We start from the raw sequence: 22,536 nt of genomic DNA on the forward strand, positions 1-22,536 counted from the left end.
GGTGACTAGTGGGAAGTAAATTCCAGCCCAGCCCAACAGAGAGCTTGTGGAACCCAAAGGTCAAGGGCAAACTATGCACAGTGTTTTCCCCACTAGAACTGAGCTTCCTTTGAAGACAGGTAGAGTTCTCCATGTTGAAGAATCATATGTCCGTTCCCCCTGAATCACAAATCCCTCTTCAATAGCACAAGAAGAAAGGAGGCTGGGCGCGGTGGCTCACACCTGTAATCCTAGCACTTTGGAGGGCAGAGGCATGCAGATCACGAGGTCAAGAGGTCGAGACCATCCTGGCCAACATGGTGAAACCCCATCTCTACTAAAAATACAAAAATTAGCTGGACGTGGTGGCACGCACCTGTAGTCCCAACTACTTGGGAGGCTGAGGCAGAAGAATCGCTTGAACCTAGAAGGCAGAGGTTGCAGTGAGCCGAGATCATGCCACTGCACCAGCCTGTTGACAGAATGAGACTCTGTCTCAAAAAAAAAAAAAAAAAAAAAAAAAAAGAAGAAGAAGAAGAAAGGAAATGCCTAGTTAATTTGAACACTTACAAAATAAGGGGATGTTTTTCAGAGAATGTCTGCTTTTTTTCAGCAAATCTAACTTTCTTTTGTGGTTGAGGTTAAATAAGCCTAATCCAATACCAATACTGTTGCTTGGCTCAGACTTCAAGAACATGGAACCCTAGAAGGGGGAAGACCCTGGACCTGGATGCTGCTCGCAGGGTCCAAGGATGCTGACTGCCTTCTTTTTCAGGTTAGCAGAAGGATTCACACCCGACCTATTCTATTTACCACTCACACATGTTAGGCTGTTCTCTATGATGTTTTCCCTGAATATACCAAGGAGTATCTTAAAAAATGAGTTTTAGACACAGGCTCAAAACTGAAACTGTAAGTGTTAAATAGAACTCCAGGTACTGGTGTTTAACTTTTGATAGAGTGACCAAGTATCCTTGTCTGTCTGACACTTAGGGGTTTCCTGAGACTCTGGACTCTCAGTGCTAAAACCTGGAAAGTCTCAGGCAAACTAGAACTAGTTGGTCACTATACTTCACAATTAAATAGGAAGAAGGCTTGAGGCTTCAGTCCTTTCCCACCCCGCTGGCCATCTCTTAACTCTCTTCATCTACCTAGTAAGAATCATGCCCTAACTTTATTTTCCTAGGCCTTCATCAAATGAGCTGATTAAATGGATGGGTTTTATTCTAAGATGATGTGAGCACTCCATGCTTTGCTTTTGGCAGTGCGGAGTGATACATTCTTTTTGGATGGCAATTTGGCCAAATATATTAAAGGGCTTAAAAATGTTCATTCCAAAACAAGAACAAACTAACCTCAAAGCTAGGAGAAGAAAAGAAATAACTAAAATCAGAACAGAACTGAATGGAATCAAGATTCAAAAATCCATACAAAGAACCAATGAAACAAAAAGTTGGATCTTTGAAAGGATGTGCAAGACCAATAGCGTGCTAGCTACATTAACAAAGAAAAAAAGGATGATCCAAATAAGCACATTCAGAAAGGACAAACGTGACATTAAAACCAATCCCACAGAAATACAAAAGTTCCTCAGAGACCACCATGAACATCTGTATGCATACAAACAAGAAAATCTACAGGAAATGGATAAATTTCTGGAAATACAACCTCCAAAGATTGAATCAAGAAGCAACTGAAACCCCAAATAGACAATATTGAGTTTTGAAATTGAATCAGTAATAAAAAAACCTAACACACACACACGCACACAAAAACAAATTCTGGGACCAGAAAGATTCACAGCCAAAATCTACCAGAAGTACAAAGAAGAGCTGGTACCAATTCTACTGAAACTATTCCAAAAAAATGAGGAAGAGGGACTCCTCCCTAACTTATTCTATGAAGCCAGCATTATCCTGATACCAAAACCTGGCAAAGACAAAAAAAGAAACTACAGGCCTACAGGCCAACATCCTTATGAAGATAGACTGAAAAAATGCTCAACAAAATACTTGCAAACTGAATCCAGCTACACATGAAAAAGTTAATTCATGGTCAGGCATGGTGGCTCATACCTGTGATCCCAGCACTATGGGAGGTTGAGTCAGGAGAATTGCTTGAGCCCAGGAGTTTGAGCAACATGATGAGACCCCATCTCTACAGAAAAAATAAAAAATAGCTCTATGTAGTAGTCCCAGCTCTTTAGGAGGCTGAGGTGTGAGGATCACTCCAGCCCAGGAGGTTGAGGCTTCAGTGAGCTGTGATTGTGCCACTGCCCTCCAACCCATGTGACAGAATAAGACACTGTCTCAAAAAAAAAAAAAAAAAAAAAAAAAAGTTAATTCACCATGATCAAGTAGGCTTCATTCTCACAATGCAAGGTTGGTTCAACATATGTGGATCCATAAATGTGATTCACCACATAAACAGAGTTAGAAAGAAAACCCATATGATCATCTCAATAGACATGGAAAAAACCTTTGATAAAATCCAACATCCCTTCATGATAAAAACTCTCAGCAAATTAGGTTATCAAAGGAACATACTTCAAAATAATAAGAACCATCTATGACAAACCCACAGCCAACATCCTACTGAATGGGTAAAAGCTGGAAGCATTCCCCTTGAGAACTAGCACAAGACAAGGATGCCCACTTTCACCACTCCTATTCAACATAGCACTGGAAGTACTAGCCAGAGCCATTAGTCAAGAGAAAGAAATAAAAGGCATTCAAATAGGAAAAGAAGAAGTCAAATTTTTTTTCTGTTCACTGATAATATAATTCCATACCTAGAAAACTCCAAAGAATCTGTCAAAATGCTCCTGGAACTGAAAACAAGTTCAGTAAAGTTTCAGGATACAAAATCAATGAACAAAAAATCAATAGCATTTCTATACACCAATAATGTCCAAGCTGAGAGTCAAATCAAGAATGTAATCCCATTCAAAATAGACACAAAAAGAATAAAATACCTAAAAATACAGCTAACCAAGGAGGTAAAAGGAGAACTACAAAATGCTGCTGAAAGAAATCAGAGACAACACAAACAAATGGAAAAACATTCCATGCTGATGGATTGGAAGAGTCAATATCATTAAGATGGCCACACTGCTTAAAGCAATTAAGAGATTAAATGCTATTCCTGTCAAACTACCAGCATCATTTTTCACAAAATTAGAAAAAATTATTGTAAAATTCATATGGAACAAAAAAGAGCCTAAATAGCCAAAGCAATCCTAGGCAAAAAGAACAAAGCTGAAGGCATCTCATTACCTGACTTCAAACTATACTATTAATACAAGGCTACAGAAATGGTGGACGGGAGGCAGGACTAGATTGCAGCTCTCACTTGGATGGACAGAGCAGCATGTGGTCTTGCATCATGAACTTTTGCTCCAGAACTACTGCAGGAATAATTCAGGAAAGTCAAGAGAATCCACAGGCCCTCTGAAGGAAGTAGATTGCTCCTGCAGGACCCGGGAGATGCCCCAAATACTGTGAGTGTCCAAACTGTGGAAGTAGGAAAGGGGGATTGTTCACCTCCAAACACACAACCTTACTGGGGAACCTGAAGGTCTAGATCATGAGAGAAGGTTCTGACCTTTTCTGGAGCTGAGTCAATTTAGAGAACCAAGTGAAATACAGGGTGAGAGGAAGTAGTGGGAAAAGCCCTGTGGGCTCTCTGGGTTCCCAGGGAAGCCATTTCTGACTTGTCTCACAGGGTTACCTGGGGAGGACTGCCAAAGGAACTCGGAAAAGATCACAGGTAGAAGGAAAACTCCAGCTGAACTTTGTAACAATTCCAACTGAATAGGAAATCTCCTGGCCAGAACTTGGGGGAAGGCATGAATCTGGTGTGCAGACCCCACAGGCAGGGAAACACAAAAGCACTAGTTGCTTTTGCAGGTGGGAGGCTGGTAGCCTGGGGCAAGTTCTCGGCCCTGTTTGCCCACTGCCTGGAGACAGACTTGGTGCTACTGGGTTGGGGGCATGGTGCAAGTAAGATCAATCTTCTGGGTTTCATGAAAGCTGGGTGAAGTCTGTGACTCCCAGTTTTCCCCCACTTCCCTGACAACCTGCATGACACAGCAGAGGTAGCCATAATCCTCCTGGGAACATAATTCCATTTACCTGGGAACCACACCTCCATCCCCCATAGCAGCTGCAGCAAGACCCGCCCAAGGAGAGTCTGAGCTCAGACATGCCTAGCCCTGTCCCGACCTGATGGTCCTTTCCTACCCACCCTGGTAGCTGAAGACAAAGGGCATATACTCTTGGGAGTTCTAGGGCCCCACCAACTACCTGATCCTCCCCATACTACTACAGCTGGTGCTCTCTTGAAAGTGCCACCTCCTGGCAGGAGGCCAACCAGCACAAAAGCAGTGCATTAAATGACCAAAACTAAGCAACCTCACAGAGTCCATCTCACTCCCCTGCTACCCCTACCAGAGCAGGTGCTGGTATCCACAGCTGAGAGACCCACAGATGGTTCACATCACAGGACTCTGTGCAGACAACCCCCAGTACCAGCCTGGAACCTAGTAGGCCTGCTGGGTGTCTAGATCCTAAAAAGAGATAACAATCACTACAGCTTGAGGTCTCAGGAAGCCACATCCCTAGGAAAAGGGGTAGAGTACTACATCAAGAGAACACCTCATAGGACAAAAGAATTTGAACAACAGCTTTGAGGCCTAGATCTTCCCTCTGACAGAACCTACCCAAATGAGAAGGAACCAGAAAACCAACTCTGGTAATATGACAAAACAAGGTTCTTTAACATCCCCCACAAAATCACATTAGCTCACCAGCAGTGGATCTAAACCAAGAAGAAACCCCTGATCTACCTGAAAAAGAACTCAGAAGGTCAGTTATTAAGCTCATCAAGGAGGCACCAGAGAAAGGCAAAGACCAATTTAAGGAAATCAAATAAATGATACGAGAAATGAGGGGATAAATCTTCAATGAAATAGCATAAATAAAAAACAATAAAAACTTTAGGAAACAATGGATGCACTTATAGAAATTCAAAATGCTCTGGAAAATCTCAGCAATAGAATTGAACAAGCAGAAAAAAGAAATTCAGAGCCTGAAGACAAGGTTTTTGAATTAACCCCATCCAACAAAGGCAAAGAAAAAACAATACAAAAATATGAACAAAGCCTCCAAGAAGTCTGGGATTATGTTAAATGAGCAAACCTAAAAATAATTGGTGTTCCTGAGGAAGAAGAGAAATCTAAAAGTTTGGAAACATATTTGGGCAATAATTGAGGGAAACTACCCCACCCTTGTTAGAGACCTAGATATCCAAATACAAGAAGCTCAAAGAACACCTGGGAAATTCATCACAAAAAGATCATAGCCTAGGCGCATTGTCATCAGATTATCTAAAGTTAAGATGAAGGAAAGAATCTTAAGAGCTGGGAGGCAAAAGCACCAGGTAACCTGTAAAGGAAAACCTATCAGACTAACAGCAGATTTCTCAGCAGAAACCTTATAAGCAAGAAAGGATTGGGGCCCTATCTTCAATCTCCTTAAACAAAACAATTACCAGCCAAGAATTTTGTATCCAGCAAAACTAAGCTTCATAAATGAAGGAAAGATACAGTCTTTTTCAGACAAGCAAATGCTAAAAGAATTTGCCACTACCAAAGCAACACTACAAAAGCTGCTAAAAGGAGCTCCAAATCTTGAAACAAATCCTGGAAACACACCAAAACAGAACCTCTTTAAAGCATAAATCTCACAGGACCTATAATATAAAAACAAACAAACAAACAAAAAACACCAAAAAAAAAAAAAAAAAACCACAAAAACAAAATAAAAAAAACCATACACACAGAAAACCAAGGTATACAGGCAACAAATATTACAATGAATGGAATGGTACCTCACGTCTCAATACTAACATTGAATATAAATGGCCTAAATGCTCTACTTCAAAGCTACAGAACTGCCGAATGGGTAAGAATTCACCAATCAACTATCTGCTGCCTTCAGGAGACTCACCTAACACATAAGAACTCACATAAACTTAAGGTAAAGGGGTGGAAAAAGACATTCCATGCAAATAGACACCAAAAGTGAGCAGGAGTAGCTATTCTTATGTCAGACAAAACAAACTTTAAAGCAACAGCAGTCAAAAAAGACAAAGAGGGACATTATATAACGGTAAAAGGCCTTGTCCAACAGGAAAATATCACAGTCCTAAATATATATGCACCTAACACTGGAGCTCCCAAATTTATAAAACAATTACTCCTAGACCTAAAAAATGAGATAGACAGCAACACAATAATAGTGGGGGACTTCATTACTCCACTGACAGCACTAGACAGATCAACAAGACAAAGTTAACAAATAAACAATGGATTTAAAATATACCCTGGAACAAATGGACTTAAGAGATATTTATAGAACATTCTATCCAACAACCACAGAATATACATTCTATTCAACAGCACATGCAACTTTCTCCAAGATAGACCATATGATAGGCCACAAAACAACCCTCAATAAATTTAAAATTGAAATTATTTCAAGCACTCTCTCAGACCACAGTGGAATAAAACTGGCAATCAACTTCAAAAGGAATGTTCAAAACCATGCAAATACATGGAAATTAAGTAACTTGCTCCTGAATGAGTATTGGGTCAACAATGAAACCAATAAGGAAATTTAAAAAAATTCTTCAAACTGAAAGACAACAGTGACATAAAACCTATCAAAACCTCTGGGATACAGCAAAGGCAGTGCAGAGAGGAAAGCTAATAGTCCTAAACACTTATATCAAAAAGTCTGAAAGAGCAAAAAGAGACAACCTAAAGTCACACCTCAAGGAACTAGAGAAGCAGGAACAAACCAAACACAAACCCAACAGAAGAAAGGAAATAACCAAGATCAGAGCAGAACTGAATGAAATCAAACAAACTAACAAACAAATAAAAAATACAAAAGATACATGAAACAAAAAGCTGGTTCTTTGAAAAGATAAATAAAATTGATAGATCATTAGCAAGATTAACCAAGAAGAGAAAAAAATCCACATAAGCTTAATTAGAAATGAAAAGGGAGATATTACAACTGACACCACAAAGTACAAGAGATCATTCAAGGATACTATGAACACCTTTATGCACATAAACTAGAAAACCTAGAGGAGATGGATAAATTCCTGGAAAGATACAACCCTCCTAGCTTAAATCAGGAAGAATTAGATACTCTGAACAGACCAATAACAAGCAGTGAGATTGGAATGATAATAAAAAAATTACCAACAAAAAAAAAGTACAGAACCAATAGATTCAAGCAGAATTCCACCAGACATTCAAAGAAGGATTGGTACTAATCCCATTGACACTATTCCACAAAACAGAGAAAGAAGAAATCTTCCCTAAATCATTCTATGAAGCCAGTATCATACTAAAACCAGGAAAAGACATAACCAAAAAAGAAAACTACAGACCAATATCCTTGATGAACATAGATGCAAAAATCCTTAACAAAATACTGGCTAACTGAATCCAACAACCTATCAAAAAGACAATCCACCACAATCAAGTGGGTTTCATACCAGGGATTTAAGCTTAATATACTCAAGTCAATAAATGTGATACACAACATAAAAAGAATGAAAAATCACATGATCATTTCAATAGATGCAGAAAAAGCATTTGACAAAATTCAGCATTGCTTTATGATTAAAACTCTCAGCAAAATTGGCACATGAGGGCCATACCTTGTAATAAAAGCCATCTATGACAAACCCACAGCCAACACCATACTGAATGGGGAAAGGTTGGAAGCATTCCCACTGAGGACTGGAACAAGACAAGGATGCCCACTCTCACCACTCCTCTTCAACATAGTACTGGAAGTCCTAGCCAGAGCAATCAGACAAGAGAAATAAAGGGCACCCAAATCAGTAAAGAGGAAGTCAAACTGTTGCTGTTTGCTGATGATATAATTGTATACCTACAAAACCCTAAAGGTTCCTCCAAAAAGCTCCTAGAACTGATAAAAGAATTCAGTAAAGTTTCCAGATACAAAATTAATATGCACAAATCAGTAGCTCTGCTATACACTGACAGTGACTAAGTTGAAAATCAAATCAAGAACTCAACCCCTTTTACAATAGCTGCAACAGAAAAATAAAATTTTTAGGAATATACCTAACCAAGGAGGTGCAAGACCTCTACAAGGAAAACTATAAAACATTGCTGAAAGAAATCATAGATGACACAAACAAATGGAAACACATCCCCTGCACACTGATGGGTAGAATCAATATTGTGAAAAAGATCATACTGCCAAAAGCAATCTACAAATTTAACGCAATTCCCATCAAAATACCACCATTGTTTTTCACAGAACTAGAAAAAAAAAATCCTAAAATTCATATGGAACCAAAAAAGAGCCCACATAGCCAAAGCAAGATGAAGCAAAGCAAAACAAAACAAACAAACAAAAAATCAAAAAACAAAAAACCCAGCAAATCTGGAGACATCACATTACCTGATTTCAAACTATATTATACGGCCATAGTCACCAAAACAGCATGGTACTACTATAAATAAAAGCACATAGACCAATGGAATAGAATAGTGAACTCAGAAATAAACCCAAATACTTACAGCCAACTGATCTTTGACTAAGCAAACAAAAATATAAAGTGGGGAAAGGACACCTTATTCAACAAATGGTGCTGGGATAATTGGCTAGCCACATGTAGAAGAATGAAACTGGATTCTCATCTCTCACCTTACACAAAAATCAATGCAAGATGGATCAAGGACTTAAATCTAAGACCTGAAAATATAAAAATTCTAGAAGATAACATCAGAAAAACCCTTCTAGACATTGGCTTAGGCAAGGATTTTGTGACCAAGAACCCAAAAGCAAATGCAATAAAAGCAAAGATAAATGGCTGGGACTTAATTAAACTAAAGAGCTTTTGCATGGCAAAAGGAACAGTCAACAGGGCAAACAGACAACCCACAGAGTGGGAGAAAATCTTCACAATCTATACATCTGACAAAGGACTAACATCCAGAATCTACTAAAACAAATTAGCAAGAAAAAAAACCAAATAACCCATCAAAAAGTGGGCTAAGGACATGAATAGACAATTCTGAAAAGAAGATATACAATTAGCCAACAAACATATGAAAAAGTGCTCAACATCACTAATGATCAGGGAAATACAAATCAAAACCACAATGACATACCACCTTACTCCTACAAGAATGGCCATAATAAAAAAAAAAAATAGATGTTGGCATGGATGTGTACATAGTAGTTGTACTATGGAAAGCAACATAGAGATTCCTTAAAGAACTAAAAGTAGAACTACCATTTGATCCAGCTATTCCACTACTGGGTATCTACCCAGAGGAAAAGAAGTCATTACATGAAAAAGATACTTACACACGCATGTTTATAGCAGCATAATTCACAATAACAAAAATGTGGAACCAACCCAAATGTCCATCGATCAATGAGTGAATAAAAGAACTGTGGTGTGTGTGCGTGTGTGTGTGTGTGTGTGTGTGTGTGTATATATATATATATATAAAATGGAATACTACTCAGCCATAAAAAAGGAATGAATTAATGCCATTCAACACAACTTGGATGAGATTGGAGACTTATTCTAAGTGAAGTAACTCAGGAATGGAAAACCAAACATCGTATGTTCTCACTCATAAGTGAGAACTAAGCTATGAGGATGCAAAGGCATAAGAATAACACAATGGATTTTGAGGACTCAGGGGAAAGAGTGGGAAGGGGGTGAGGGCTAAACAACTACAAATTGAGTGCAATGTATACTGCTCGGGTGATGGGTGCACCAAAATCTCACAAATCACCACTAAAGTACTTACTCATGTAACCAAACACCACCTGCTCCCCAATAACCTATGGAAATAAAAAAAAATTGAAACAAAAAATAAGGCTACAGTAACCAAAACAGCTTGGTACTGATACAAAGACAGATACATAGACCAATGGAATAGAATAGCAAACTCAGAAATAAAGCTGCACACCTACAACCATCTGATCTTCAACAAAGTAGACAAAAACAAGTGGTGGGGAAAGAGTTCCCTATTCATAAATCATGCTGGGATAGCTGACTAGCCATATGCAGAACAATAAAACTGGACCCCTACCTTTCACCATATACAAAAATCAACTCAAGATGGATTAAAGATTTAAACGTAAGACCTCAAACTCTAAGAATCCTAGAAGAAAACCTAGGAAACACCATTCTGGACATTGGCCTTGGGAAAGAATTTATGACTAAGTCCTCAAAGCAACTGCAACAAAAACAAAAATTGACAAGTGGGACCTAATTAAACTAAAGAGTTTCTGCACAGTAAAAAAAAAAAAACAAAACAAAAAACAAACAAACCCAAAACTATCAACAAAGTAAACAGGCAATCTACAAAGAAGGAGAAAATATTCACAAACTATGCATCTGACAAATGTCTAATATCCAGAATCTATAAGTAACTTAAACACTTGAACAAGCAAAAAACAACCCCATTAAAAAGTGGGCAAAAGACATGAACAGACACTTCTCAAAAGAAGACAGAAGTTTGTTTGTGTTTTTCCAAAATGGCAGATTAGAGGCATTGCTAGCATACTTCTCCCACTTGGAAAAACAAAATAGTTGTAGAGATTCACACTGAACTTTTTTCAAGAAGCAATGCAGAAACTGAATAGGAAAACCAAAGGAATCTACAGACCCTTTGAAGGAAGCAGAAGGCTGCAGGTTACACTGTGATTCAGGTGAAGGACTGTGAGTTCCCAGAGTGTGAAAGGGAAGACTCACTCTGCATTACTCCTGGAATACACACCCCCACTGGGGACCCTGAAAGTCCAGACCATGGGAGAAAGCTCTAACCCTACTCAGCACAGGAACTGACTTGGGGAGGGATGTGGAATATAAAAGTGGGAGCAGTGGCAGGAAGATTCTTGCATGCACTCCCAGATTCCAGCATGGACAGAGGTAAGCCATTTCTTACTGATCCTCACAGGGAACCCTGTGGAGGACAACTAAAAAGTTTGGGCAATGGTTGCAGGTTGAAAGAAGTCTCCAACTGGGGTTCATGATATAACCTTAGGTGGGGATGAACTCCCTTGGCCAGGGCCAGGGTGGAGGAGAGTGAAAAGTGGGCTGCAGCCATGAGTGCAAGAGCTGCCAGTGTAGAACAAGGTGCCTGGCTTTGCAGTGGACAGGGAGGGGCTTGGCCTGAAAGCTATGGTTGCTATCTCTGCAGGGAACGTATATGACTCGGGACAGTTGCAAGTTCTGAGTGCAGGCTAACTGGAACTTAGCTTGCTGCTGCCAGTGGAACACTGTGGGAGTGCATCTGTCTTTCCAAGTGCATGGGATCTGTGTGGGGCTCACAGCCACCTGCTTCTCCCCACTCCGCACAAACTCTTCTGTGCGGCAAATGCAGCAACACTGCCTTTTGGAACATTAACCCAGTGGCCTGAGAACCACTCCTGCCCCTTGACACCCACAGGGGCTGCTGCTTGCCCTGCACAGGGAGACTCAGAGCACAAACCCACCTGAACCAACCCTCATCTGGCTTTGCCCTGTCACCTGCCCTGATAGTTTAACACAAAGGACAGAAACTCTTCGGAGCTTTATAGCCCCACTCATTGCCTGAGAAACCAGAGTAACCCCTCTGGACAACATAAAGCAAGCAAAAATCCTATTGCTACTATTGCAGCTGGTTCTCTTTTGCAAGCCATTATAGCATCTCCTGGTAGAATAACAATGTGCCCAGGAAGAAGATGGCTGTGTAATCTCAGCTATCACCACTGCCTGCACCACTCTGGCTAACCAGGAGGTCCTGAGTTTGTCCACAGGACCAGTTCATTGCTACTAAAACCAGTGTTCGAGAAAGCCAGCACACTAAGGCTATCAATAACCAAGGACTCTCACAGAGTCTATTACTCTGCCACGCCCATTAGAGCTGGTGCTGCTACCCACTGTTGGGAGACTTGAGGAGAGGTTACATCACTGGATCCCTTGCAGATATTCCCTAGCACCAGCTCAGAGTGTGGTACCTTCACTGGCCAGCTAGACCCAGAGACCCTGTTCCCTTAGGAGTGGGATCCCCCTGATCCTAGGGGAACAGGGAGTGCACCCCATCAAGAGAACACCCTGTGGGACAAAATAATCCAGACAGCAGGACTTGAGAACCAGATCTTTCTACTGGTGGGAAGTTTTCTTCAGCTGAGCTGGGCTTAGCAGGAAAAGTCTTCAGCTCTAACCCAACAGACAGACAACCCTGGTGTGTGTGAAGGGTTCTGGAGAAGGGGATATATCCCCCCAACCCATTGTCTACCACTGCAGGCACAGTTGGGGCTTCTCCCATAGGAGCTCAGTGTGAGTGCCACTATAGACAGCCTTTCTGGAAGACATCAGGGTGACTGCATCCCCATAGGAGAGGCACCCTCCAGGTTCAGGCTTGTATGAGAGACGGTCACAATTTCTCTCTATTTGGAACATCAAAATTCCTGCATGATGAAAAGAGGTGCCTACCTGATTGGAAAAGCTGAGCACTGAAACAGGAGTGTTTCTGAGAGGGAGAACTTTCCTGCTAACCTGGCAGGGGAGCTGAGGTGGCTCCAATCCTCACTCCCAGTAAGACCTCAGTGCAACTCACTCCTCCAGCTACCTCTGTCAAGGCTGAGACCTCTGCCCATCATTGGGTATTGCATTTACCCACGTGCTTTAGCCACAGCTGATTCCTACCCAGGGACACCTCCCCTACCGGCCTGAAGCTGGAACCATCAAACTAGCAAATAAAATACTGGAGAAAAGTTCGGGCGCAGTGGCTCATGCCTGTAATCCTAACACTTTGGGAGGCTGAGGCGGGTGGATCACTTGAGGTCAAGGGTTCGAGACCAGCCTGGCCAACATGGTGAAACCCTGTCTCTACTAAAAATACAAAAATTAGCTGGGTGTGGTGGTGGGTGCCTATAATCCCAGCTACTCGGGAGGCTGAGGCACAAGAATTGCTTGAACCCAGGAGGCAGAGATTGCAGTGAGATCATGTCATTGCACTCTAGTCTGGGCGACAGAGTGAGACTCAGCCTCAAAAACAAAAAACAAACAAACAAAAAACTGTCAAAAATAAATAAATGAAGTGCATGCCATGGGGGAATGAGATAAACTTTAAGACACCTCTATCATTATAGCCCCATAGGAGACAGTGATCTTGCTAATATACCAGGCACAATGCTACTACAACCAGCATCTGAGAAAGCCACATGTAAAAACTCTCTCTAACCAAGGAAATATTATAGAGTCTTCACCCCCGAAAGCACCAAGAACCAAATTAGGCATTAATATGATAAACATTAAAGTCACATCCTTAAGTGGAAAAAAGAAATTGAAAAACAAACAAAAAAAGAAACACAGTCAAATCAAACATAAATTCAAGGATAATTAGAAGACATAATCTACCCAAATGAGGAGGAACCAGAAAGGTAACTCTGGTAATATGACAAAACAAGGTTCTATAACACCCCTAAAAGATAACGCTAGCTCTCCAGCAATGGATCCAAAGCAAGATGAACTCTTTAAAATACCAGATAAAGAATTGAGAAGATCAATTATTAAGCTACTCAAGGAGATTTCAGAGAAAGGTGAAAACTATTATAAAGATTTTAAAAAGTGGTTCAGGATATGAATGAAAATTTTTCTAGAGAGATAGATATTAGTAAGAAAAATCAATAAGAATTTCTGGAAATGAAAGACACATTTAGGGAATTACAAAATGCAGTAGAAAGCTTTAACAATAGACTAGAACAAGCAGAAGAAAGAATTTCAGAGCTTGAAGACAAGGTTTTAAAATTAACCCAATCAGAAAAAAATAAAGAAAAAAGAATCAAAAGAAATGAACAAAGTCTCTAAGAAATATGGGATTATGTTAAACAGCCAAACCTAAGAATAATTGGTGTTCCAGAGGGAGAAGAGAAAATAATAAGTCTGGAAAACTTTTGTGAGGGAATAATTGAGGAAAACCTTCTGGCCTGGCTAGAGATCTAGAAATCCAAATCCAAGAAGCTCAAAGAACTCCTGGGAAATTAATTGCAAAAAGATCTTCACTAAGGCATATAGTCATCAGGCTCTCTAAAGTCAACGTGAAGGAAATAATTCTAAGAGCAGCAAGACAAAAGCATCAGGTAAGCTATAAAGGAAAAGCTATCAGAAGCAGACTTCTCAGCAGAAACCTTACAACCAGAAGGTATCAGGGTCTTATCTTCAATCTCCTTAAACAGAAAAACTGTCAGCCAAGAATTTTGTATCCTGTAAAACTAGGTTTTATAATGAAGGAGAAATAAAATCATTTTCAGATAAACAAATGCTGAGGGAATTTGTCACTAGCAAACCAACACTACGAGAAATGCTACCAGCCTGGCCACATGGCGAAACCCTGTCTCTACTAAAAAATACAAAAAAAAAAAAACCTCGGGAGGCTGAGGCATGAAAATCTCTTTAACCCAGGGGGCAGAGGTTGCAGTGAGCCAAGATTGCACCATTGCACTCCAGCCTGGGCAACAGAGCCAGACTCTGTCAGAAAAAAAAGAAAAGAAAAGAAAAGAAAAGAAAAGAAAAGAAAAGAAAAAGAGAGAGAGAGAGAGAGAGAAAGAAAGAAAGAAAGGAGGGAGGGAGGGAGGGAGGGAAGGAAAGGAAAGGAAAGGAAGGTAGGCAGGCTAAAAGGAGTTTTAAACATTGAAACAAAAGCCCAATATGCACCAAAATAGAACCTCTTGAAAGCTTAAAACTCATAAAGTCTATAAAACAATAAAGGAATGAAAAAAGAAAAATCATATACATAACAATTAACATGATGAAGAGAACAGTACTTCACATCTCAATATTAATTTTGAATGTAAATGGCCTAAGTGCTCCACTTAAAAAATACAGTATGGCGTGGCTCACGCCTGTAATCTCAGCACTTTGGAAGGTCGAGGTGGGCAGATCACAAGGTCAGGAGATCAAGACCACGGTGAAACCCCATCTCTACTAAAATACAAAAAAATTAGCTGGGCGCGGTGGCAGGCACCTGCAGTCCCAGCTACTTGGGAGGCTGAGGCAGGAGAATGGCGTGAACCTGAGAGGTGGAGTTTGCAGTGAGCTAAGATGGTGCCACTGCACTCCAGCCTGGGCAACAGAGTGAGACTCTGTCTCAAAAAAAAAAAAAAAAAAAAAAAAATACAGAATGGCAAAATGGGTAACAAAAATCACAATCCAAATATCTGCTGTCTTCAAGAGACTCACCTAACATGAAAGGATTCAAATAAACTCAAGGTAAAAGGGTGGAAAAAGATATTCCATGCAAATGGACACCAAAAGCAAGCAGGAGTAGTTATTCTTATATCAGACAAAACAAACTTCAAAGCAACAACCGTAAAACAAAACAAAGTCAGTCAATATAATGATAAAAGGATCAATCCAACAAGAAGGTATTACAATCCTAAATTTACATGCATCTAACACTGGAGCTTGCAGATTCATAAAACAGTTACTATTAGACCTAAGAAATGAGATAGACTGCAACACGGTAATGGTAGAGTACTTTAATGTACCACTGACAGCACTAGACAAATCTTTGAGACAGAAAGTCAACAGAGAAATAATGGACTTAAATAACATGCTAGAACAAATGGATATAACAGCTATTTACAGAACATTCTACCCAAGAACTATAGAATATATATTCTTCTCATCAGCACATAGAACAGTCTCTAAGATAGGCCATATGATAGGTCACAAAACAAGTCTCAATAAATTTTTAAAAATTGAAATCATATGAAGTATCTTCTCAGGTCATGGCAGAATAAAATTAAAAATCAACTTCAAAGGGATTCTTCAAAACTATACAGATACATGGAAATAAAATAATCTGTTCCTGAATGTTATCTGGGGTAAACAATGAAATCAAGATGGAAATTTTTAAAAATTTTTGAATTGAATGTTAATGACACAAGTTATCAAAACCTTTGGGATAGGTGGGGTGCGGTGGCTCACACCTGTAATTCTAGCACTTTGGGAGGCCAAACGGGGATCACTTGAGACCAGGAGTTTGAAACCAGCCTGGCCAACATGGTGAAACTCCATCCTTACTAAAAATACAAAAAATAGCTGGATGTGGTAGTATGTGCCTGTAGTCTCAGTCTCAGCTACTTGGGAGGCTGAGGCACTAAAATTACTTGAACCTGGGAGGCAGAGTTGCAGTGAGCCAAGATGGTGCCACTGCACTCCAGCGTGGTTGACAGAGTGAGGCTCTGTCTCAAAACTAAAAACTGAAAAAACCTCTGGGATACAGCAAAAACAGTATTAGGAAAGTTTATAGTGCTAAACGCCTGCATCAAAAAGTCTGAAAGAGCACAAATTGACAACTTAATGTCACACTGCAAGGAACTCGAGAAACAAACAAACAAACAAACAAAAACAAAACTAAGCCCTAAAATAGAAGAAGAAAAGAAATAACAAAGATCAGAGCAGCACTAACTGAAATTCAAACAAAAAATACAAAGATCAATGAAACAAAAAGCTGGTTCTTTGAAAAAATAAAATAGATAGACTAAATTAGCTAAGATAAGAAGAAAACATTAACCAAATAAAGAAGGGAGAGAAGATGTAAATAAGCACAATTAGAAATGAAATTGGAGACAACCCACAGAACCACAGAAATACAAAAGATCACTTGAGGCTACTATGAACACCTTTTTGCATACAAACTAGAAAATCTACAGGAAATAGACAAATTCCTGGAAAGTTACAACTCTCCTGTATTAAACCAGGAAGAAACAGAAACCCTGGACAGATGAATACAAGCAGTGAGATTGAATCAGTAATTTAAAAATTGCCAACAACAACAACAACAACAACAACAAAAGCCCAGGACTAGATAGATTCACAGCTGAATTCCACCAGATGTTCAAAGAATTGGTATCAATCCTACCGAAACGATTCCAAAAGATTGAGAAAGAGGGAATCCTCCCTAAATCATTCTATGCAGCCAGTATCACCCTGATACTCAAACCAGGAAAGGACACAACAAATAAAAAAACCTACACACCAATTTCACTGATGTTGAACATAGATGCAAAAATTCTCAAGAAAATACTAGCTATCCAAACCCAATAGCACATCAAAAAGAAAATTCAAGAGGATTTTGTCCCAGGGATACAGGGATGGTTTAACATACACAAGTCAATAAATGTGATACATAAACAGAACTGAAAACAAAAAACATATGATCATCTCAATAGATTCAGAAAAAGCATTTAATAAAATCCAGCATCCTTTATAATTAAAACTCTCAACAATCTAGGCATAGAAGGAACCTACCTCAAAATAATAAAAGCCATATATGACAAACCCACAGCCAACATCATACTGAATGGAAAAAAGTTGAAAGCATTGCCCTTGAGAACTGGAACAAGACAAGATGTCCACTTTCACCACTCTCATTCAACATAGTTCTGGAAGTCCTAGCTAGAGCAATTAGAAAGGAGAAAGAAAAAGGGCATCCAAATTGGAAAACAGGAAGTCAAACTATTGCTGTTTGAAGATTATATAACTGTATACCTAGAAAATCCTAAAGACTCCTCCAAAGACTCTAAGATTTGATAAACGAATTCAGTAAAGTCTCAGCTTACAAAATCAGTGTACATATATTGGTAGCACTGCTATACATTAACAATGACCAAGCTGAGAATCAAGTAAGGAACTGATACCCTTTTACAACAGCTACAAAAAAAATAAAATACTTAGGAATGTACTTAACCAAAGAGGTGAAAGATCTCTACAAGAAGAACTATAAAACACAGCTGAAAGAAGTAATAGAGTATACAAACAAATGGAAATGCATTCCATGCTCATGGATTGGAAGAATCAATATTGTGAAAATGACCATACTGTCCAAAGAAATCTTGCATTACAGATCCAATGCAATTCCCATCAAAATACCAACATCATTTTTCACAGAATTAGAAAAACAAATTCTAAAATTCATATGGAATCAAAAAAGAGCCAGAATAGCCAAAGCAATACTAAGCAAAAAGAACAAATCTGGAGGCATCACATTATCAGACTTCAGATTATACTACAAGGCTATAGTTACCAAAACAGCATGGTACTGGTATGAAAGTAGGTACATAGGCCAAGGAAACAAAATAGAGAACCCAGAAATAAAGCCAAATATGTACAGCCACTTTATCTTTGACAAAGTAAACAAAAACATAAATTGGGGAATGATACTTTTTTAAATAAGTAGTGCTGGGAGAATGGGCAAGCCACATGTGGAAAAATGCAACTGGATCCATATTTCTCGCCTTATAGAAAAATCAACTCAAGATGAATCAAAGACTTAAATATAAGACCTGAAACTATAAAAATTCTAGAAGACATTAGAAAAACTCTTTTAGTCATTGGCTTAGGCAGATAATTCATGACTAAGACCCCAAAAGCAAATGCAACAAAACCAAAAATAAATAAATAGAACCTAATTAAACTAAAAAGCTTCTGTATAGCAAAAGAAATAATAAACAAACAACCCACAGAATGGGAGAAAATATTTGCAAACTATGCATCTGACAAAGGACTAGTTATCAAAATCTACAAGGAATTCAAACAAATCAGCAAGAAAAAAACAAATAATCCCATTAAAAATTGGCAAATGACATGAATAGATATTTCTCAAAAGAAGATATACAAATGGCCAACAAACATGAAAAAGTGCTCAACACCACTAATTGTCAGGGAAATGCAAATTAAAGCCACAATGAGATACCACCTTATTTCTGCAAGAATGGTCATTATTACAAAGTAAAAAAGAAATGTATTTTGGTGTGGATGTGGGGAAAAGGGAACACTTATATACTGCTGGTGGGAATGTAAATTAGTACAACTTTTACGGAAAACAGTATGGAGATTTCTTAAAGAGCTGAAAGTAGATTTAACATTCAATCCAGCAATCCCACTACTGGATCTCTATCGAAAGGAAAATGAGTCATTACATGAAAAAGACACTTGCACATGTATGTTTATAGCAGCACAATTCACAGTTGAAAGATATGGAACCAACCTAAGCGCCCATTGACTAATGAGTGGTTAAAGAAAACGCAGCATATACACATCATAGACTGCTACTCAGTCATTAAAAGGAATGAAATGTCTTTTGCAGCAACTTGGATGGAGTTGGAGGCCATTATTCTAAGCGAAGTAACACAGGAGTGGAAAACAAAAAACTGTATGATGTCACTTATAAGTGGGAGTTAAGCCATGACTATGCAAAGGCATATTCATTAATGAATTTTAGAGACTCAGAAGGGGGAGGTGGGAGAGCGGCTTGTGATTAAAAAAACCTACACATTAGGTACAATGTACACTACTCAGGTGATAGGTGCACTAAAGTCTCAGGAATCACCACTATATAATTCATCCAGGTAACAAAAAAACCATTTGTACCCCCACAGCTATTGAAAAAAACCTTTTTTTTAAACCCCAAAGTAAAAAAAAGTTGGAACAATTTTCTTTTCTTTTATATAATTTTTACATGTGTTAGCTTTAGGGTCAAATTTATTTCTTTTTTATTTTATTTATTTGTATATATTTTTTGAGATAGAGTCTTGCTCTGTTGCCCAGGCTGGAGTGCAGTGGCATGATCTCGGCTCACTGTAACCTCTGCCTCCCAGGTTCAAGCAATTCTCTGGCCCCATTTTCCTGAGTAGCTGGGATTACAGGTGTGTGCTACCATGCCTGACTAATTTTTGTATTTTTAGTAGAGACAGGGTTTTGCCATGTTGGCCAGGCTGGTCTCAAACTCCTGACCTCAGGTGATCTGCCTGCCTCAGCCTCCCAAAGTGCTGCGATTACAGGTGTGAGCCACAGTGCTTGGCCTATGGTCAAATTTAAATGAGCTGTTTTGAAATATAAACTTTGAATTTCTGAATAAAGATTTGATAAGTTAAAAATGGGCTGAAAACTTGTATTTTGAAATAAATTATAGAAATCCAGAATTCTAGAACTAAATCTACAGTTTTGCAATATTCTAAATGGAATTTCTTCTTTTTCATTTCTTTTTTTAATGTCATTTTAATTGAGTAAGATGTGCCCTTGTTCAGTATACATTTAATGTGTTTGACAAATGGATAGTTATGTAACTACCACTACATCATCTCCAGTAATCCCCTTCCATTTCTTTGTAGTCAACCCCTCCCCCAATCCCAGTCCAGCCCATGGTAAATACTAATCTGCTTTTTGTCCCTAAATTTTTACCTTTTCTAATCATGTACATATTTCTTGTCATAAATAGAATTTTATAGTGTGTAAAAAACAAAAGGACATGCAAGTGATCCGAAAACTTAAAAAATGCTTCATGTCACTAATCATCAGAGAAGTGCAAATCAAAAACCACAATGAGATACCAGCCCACACACATTAGAATGGTTGTTATTTAAAAAGTCAAAAAACAACAGATGCGGGTGAGTTTGGAGGAAAAAGGGAATGCTTATACACCATTGGTAGGAATGTAAATTAGTTTAGTCACGGTGGAAAACAGCTTTGAGATTCTCAAAGAACTTAAAACAGAACTACCATTTGACCCAGCAATCCCATTACTGGGTATATATCCAAAAGAAAATAAATTTTGCTACCAAAAAGACACCTTCACTTGTATGTTCATCACAGACAATTCACAATAGCAAAGACATAGAATCAACCTAGGTGCCCACCGACAGTGGACTGGCTAAACAAAATGTGGTACATACACTATGGAATACTATGCAGCCATAAAAAACAAAATCACGCCTTCATAGAAACATGGATGGCCCTAGAGGCTATTATCCTAAGCCAATTAACACAGGAACAGAAAACCAAATGTCACGTGTTCTCGTAGACACTGGGAGCTATTGGGAGATAACAAGAGAGGGAAGGGTTGAATAACTATTGGGTACTATGCTCACTACCTGGGTAATGAGATCATTCATATCCCAAACCTCAGCATCACACAATAACTTGTACATGTATCCCCTGAATCTAAAATAAAAGTTGACTTTTTTTTTTTAAAGTTCATTCCTTTTGACCAAGCACTCTACTTCTAAAATCAAAGATATTCAAAGTGGTATTATCTGTTACAGCAAGCAATTGGAAACAACTCAAATGCCCAATAATAGGGGAACAGTAAAATTTTAGAACCCAATGGCAATTTCATTATGATAATATCAAGTCATTATAAAGGAGGGAAAAGTTTCTTATATGCTTGATAAAGAAGACATAAAAATACATATAGATGTTATACAATATACAATATGATCTCAACTGCAGGTCCAACAAAGTACAAATATTAACAGGGGTTGTCTTTGGATGGTAATATTTCTTTTTGTTGTTATTGTTGGTTTTTGCAGTTCCATTAAAAAAATGAGAAGCTGTTACTTTTGTAATCACAAACATATTTTTCAGTAGTGCTCTTCAGGATTTGGGTGCCTGACTTGTCATGCATGGAAGCCATCGGGTTCATCCTCCCCCTGGGTGCAGCTAGTGCCACTTAGGTCCAAGGATGCTGGGAATCTCAGGACATTATTTTCTGGACAAGAGCTCTAGATTTATCCCAGTGTTAGCCAGGAATGAGCTTTGTTTCTCTTGTAATCCAACAGGGAGCTCTGTATCTCACCTGATATGTACGAAACATATTCTTCAAATACTTGTATTCTTTTCCCATCTCCTCTGGATAAAAGGAAAACAACAGGGTCATCTTTAGTCTTCTGATACGCACATTTTGAAATTCAAACGTGAGCTCTTCTGCACACTTTCCCCACCCCAAATTCATCACCAAGGTAGTAAAACCTTTGTGTGCCCCAGAAATCACCCTAGAAGCTTATTAGAAATGCCATTGCCTGGACCTTCATCCAGGATCATTCTCCCAGGTCCCAGCAGTACCTAGCTTCTCTTGGGCAGCCAACTTCTCCGCCTTCAAGGCTGTTTTGTAGTTGTTCTCCAACTCACTGAGTTCTGCTTCATGGGCCTCTTTAAGCTCCCTGTGGGACCCCAGAAGAAGGCCACAATCATTAGTAAAAAGAAGTCCAGAGCTGAGCTGTTACCCTGATCTGATCCTACCCTCCACCTTCCCACAGGAAGTGAAGTTCTCACTTTTTTATTTTTAAACAATTTTAAATCTTTTTTTTTTTTTTGAGTCAGGGTCTCACTCGGTTGCCCAGAGTGAGTGTGGTGGCATGGTCACAGCTCACTGCAGCCTCAACCTCCCAGGCTCAAGTGATCTTCCCACCTCAGCCTCCCAAGTAGTTGGGAACACAGGCATGTGCCACCATGCCCACCTAATTTTTTAATTTTTTGTAGGGACAGGGTCTTGCTATGTTGTCCAGGCTGGTTTCGAAGTACTCCTGGACTCAAGCAATCCTCCTGTGTTGGACTCCCAAAGTGCTGGGATTACAGGCGTGAGCTACCATACTCAGCCTGGGGCCCTCACTTCCTGAAGCATTATCCTGGCATCTATCCAGAAAGGGTGAG

At 39.1% G+C, this 22,536-nt stretch overlaps 1 protein-coding gene across 1 annotated transcript in view; it reads right to left on the reverse strand.

Moving 5' to 3' along the window:
- Positions 1–22,536, reverse strand: part of ALS2CR12 (amyotrophic lateral sclerosis 2 chromosome region 12) — a 62,691-nt gene that overhangs the window by 14,968 nt on the left and 25,187 nt on the right. Inside the window, exons 8-9 of the mRNA XM_025404847.1 lie at positions 21,949–22,046; positions 21,683–21,735 (exon numbers count right to left, since the gene is read on the reverse strand). Coding sequence (XP_025260632.1) covers positions 21,683–21,735; positions 21,949–22,046 — 151 coding nt within the window. The remainder of the gene's footprint in view (positions 1–21,682; positions 21,736–21,948; positions 22,047–22,536) is intronic.

The sequence above is a fragment of the Theropithecus gelada genome, chromosome 12, assembly GCF_003255815.1.
Source record: "Theropithecus gelada isolate Dixy chromosome 12, Tgel_1.0, whole genome shotgun sequence".
Taxonomy (NCBI): domain Eukaryota; kingdom Metazoa; phylum Chordata; class Mammalia; order Primates; family Cercopithecidae; genus Theropithecus; species Theropithecus gelada.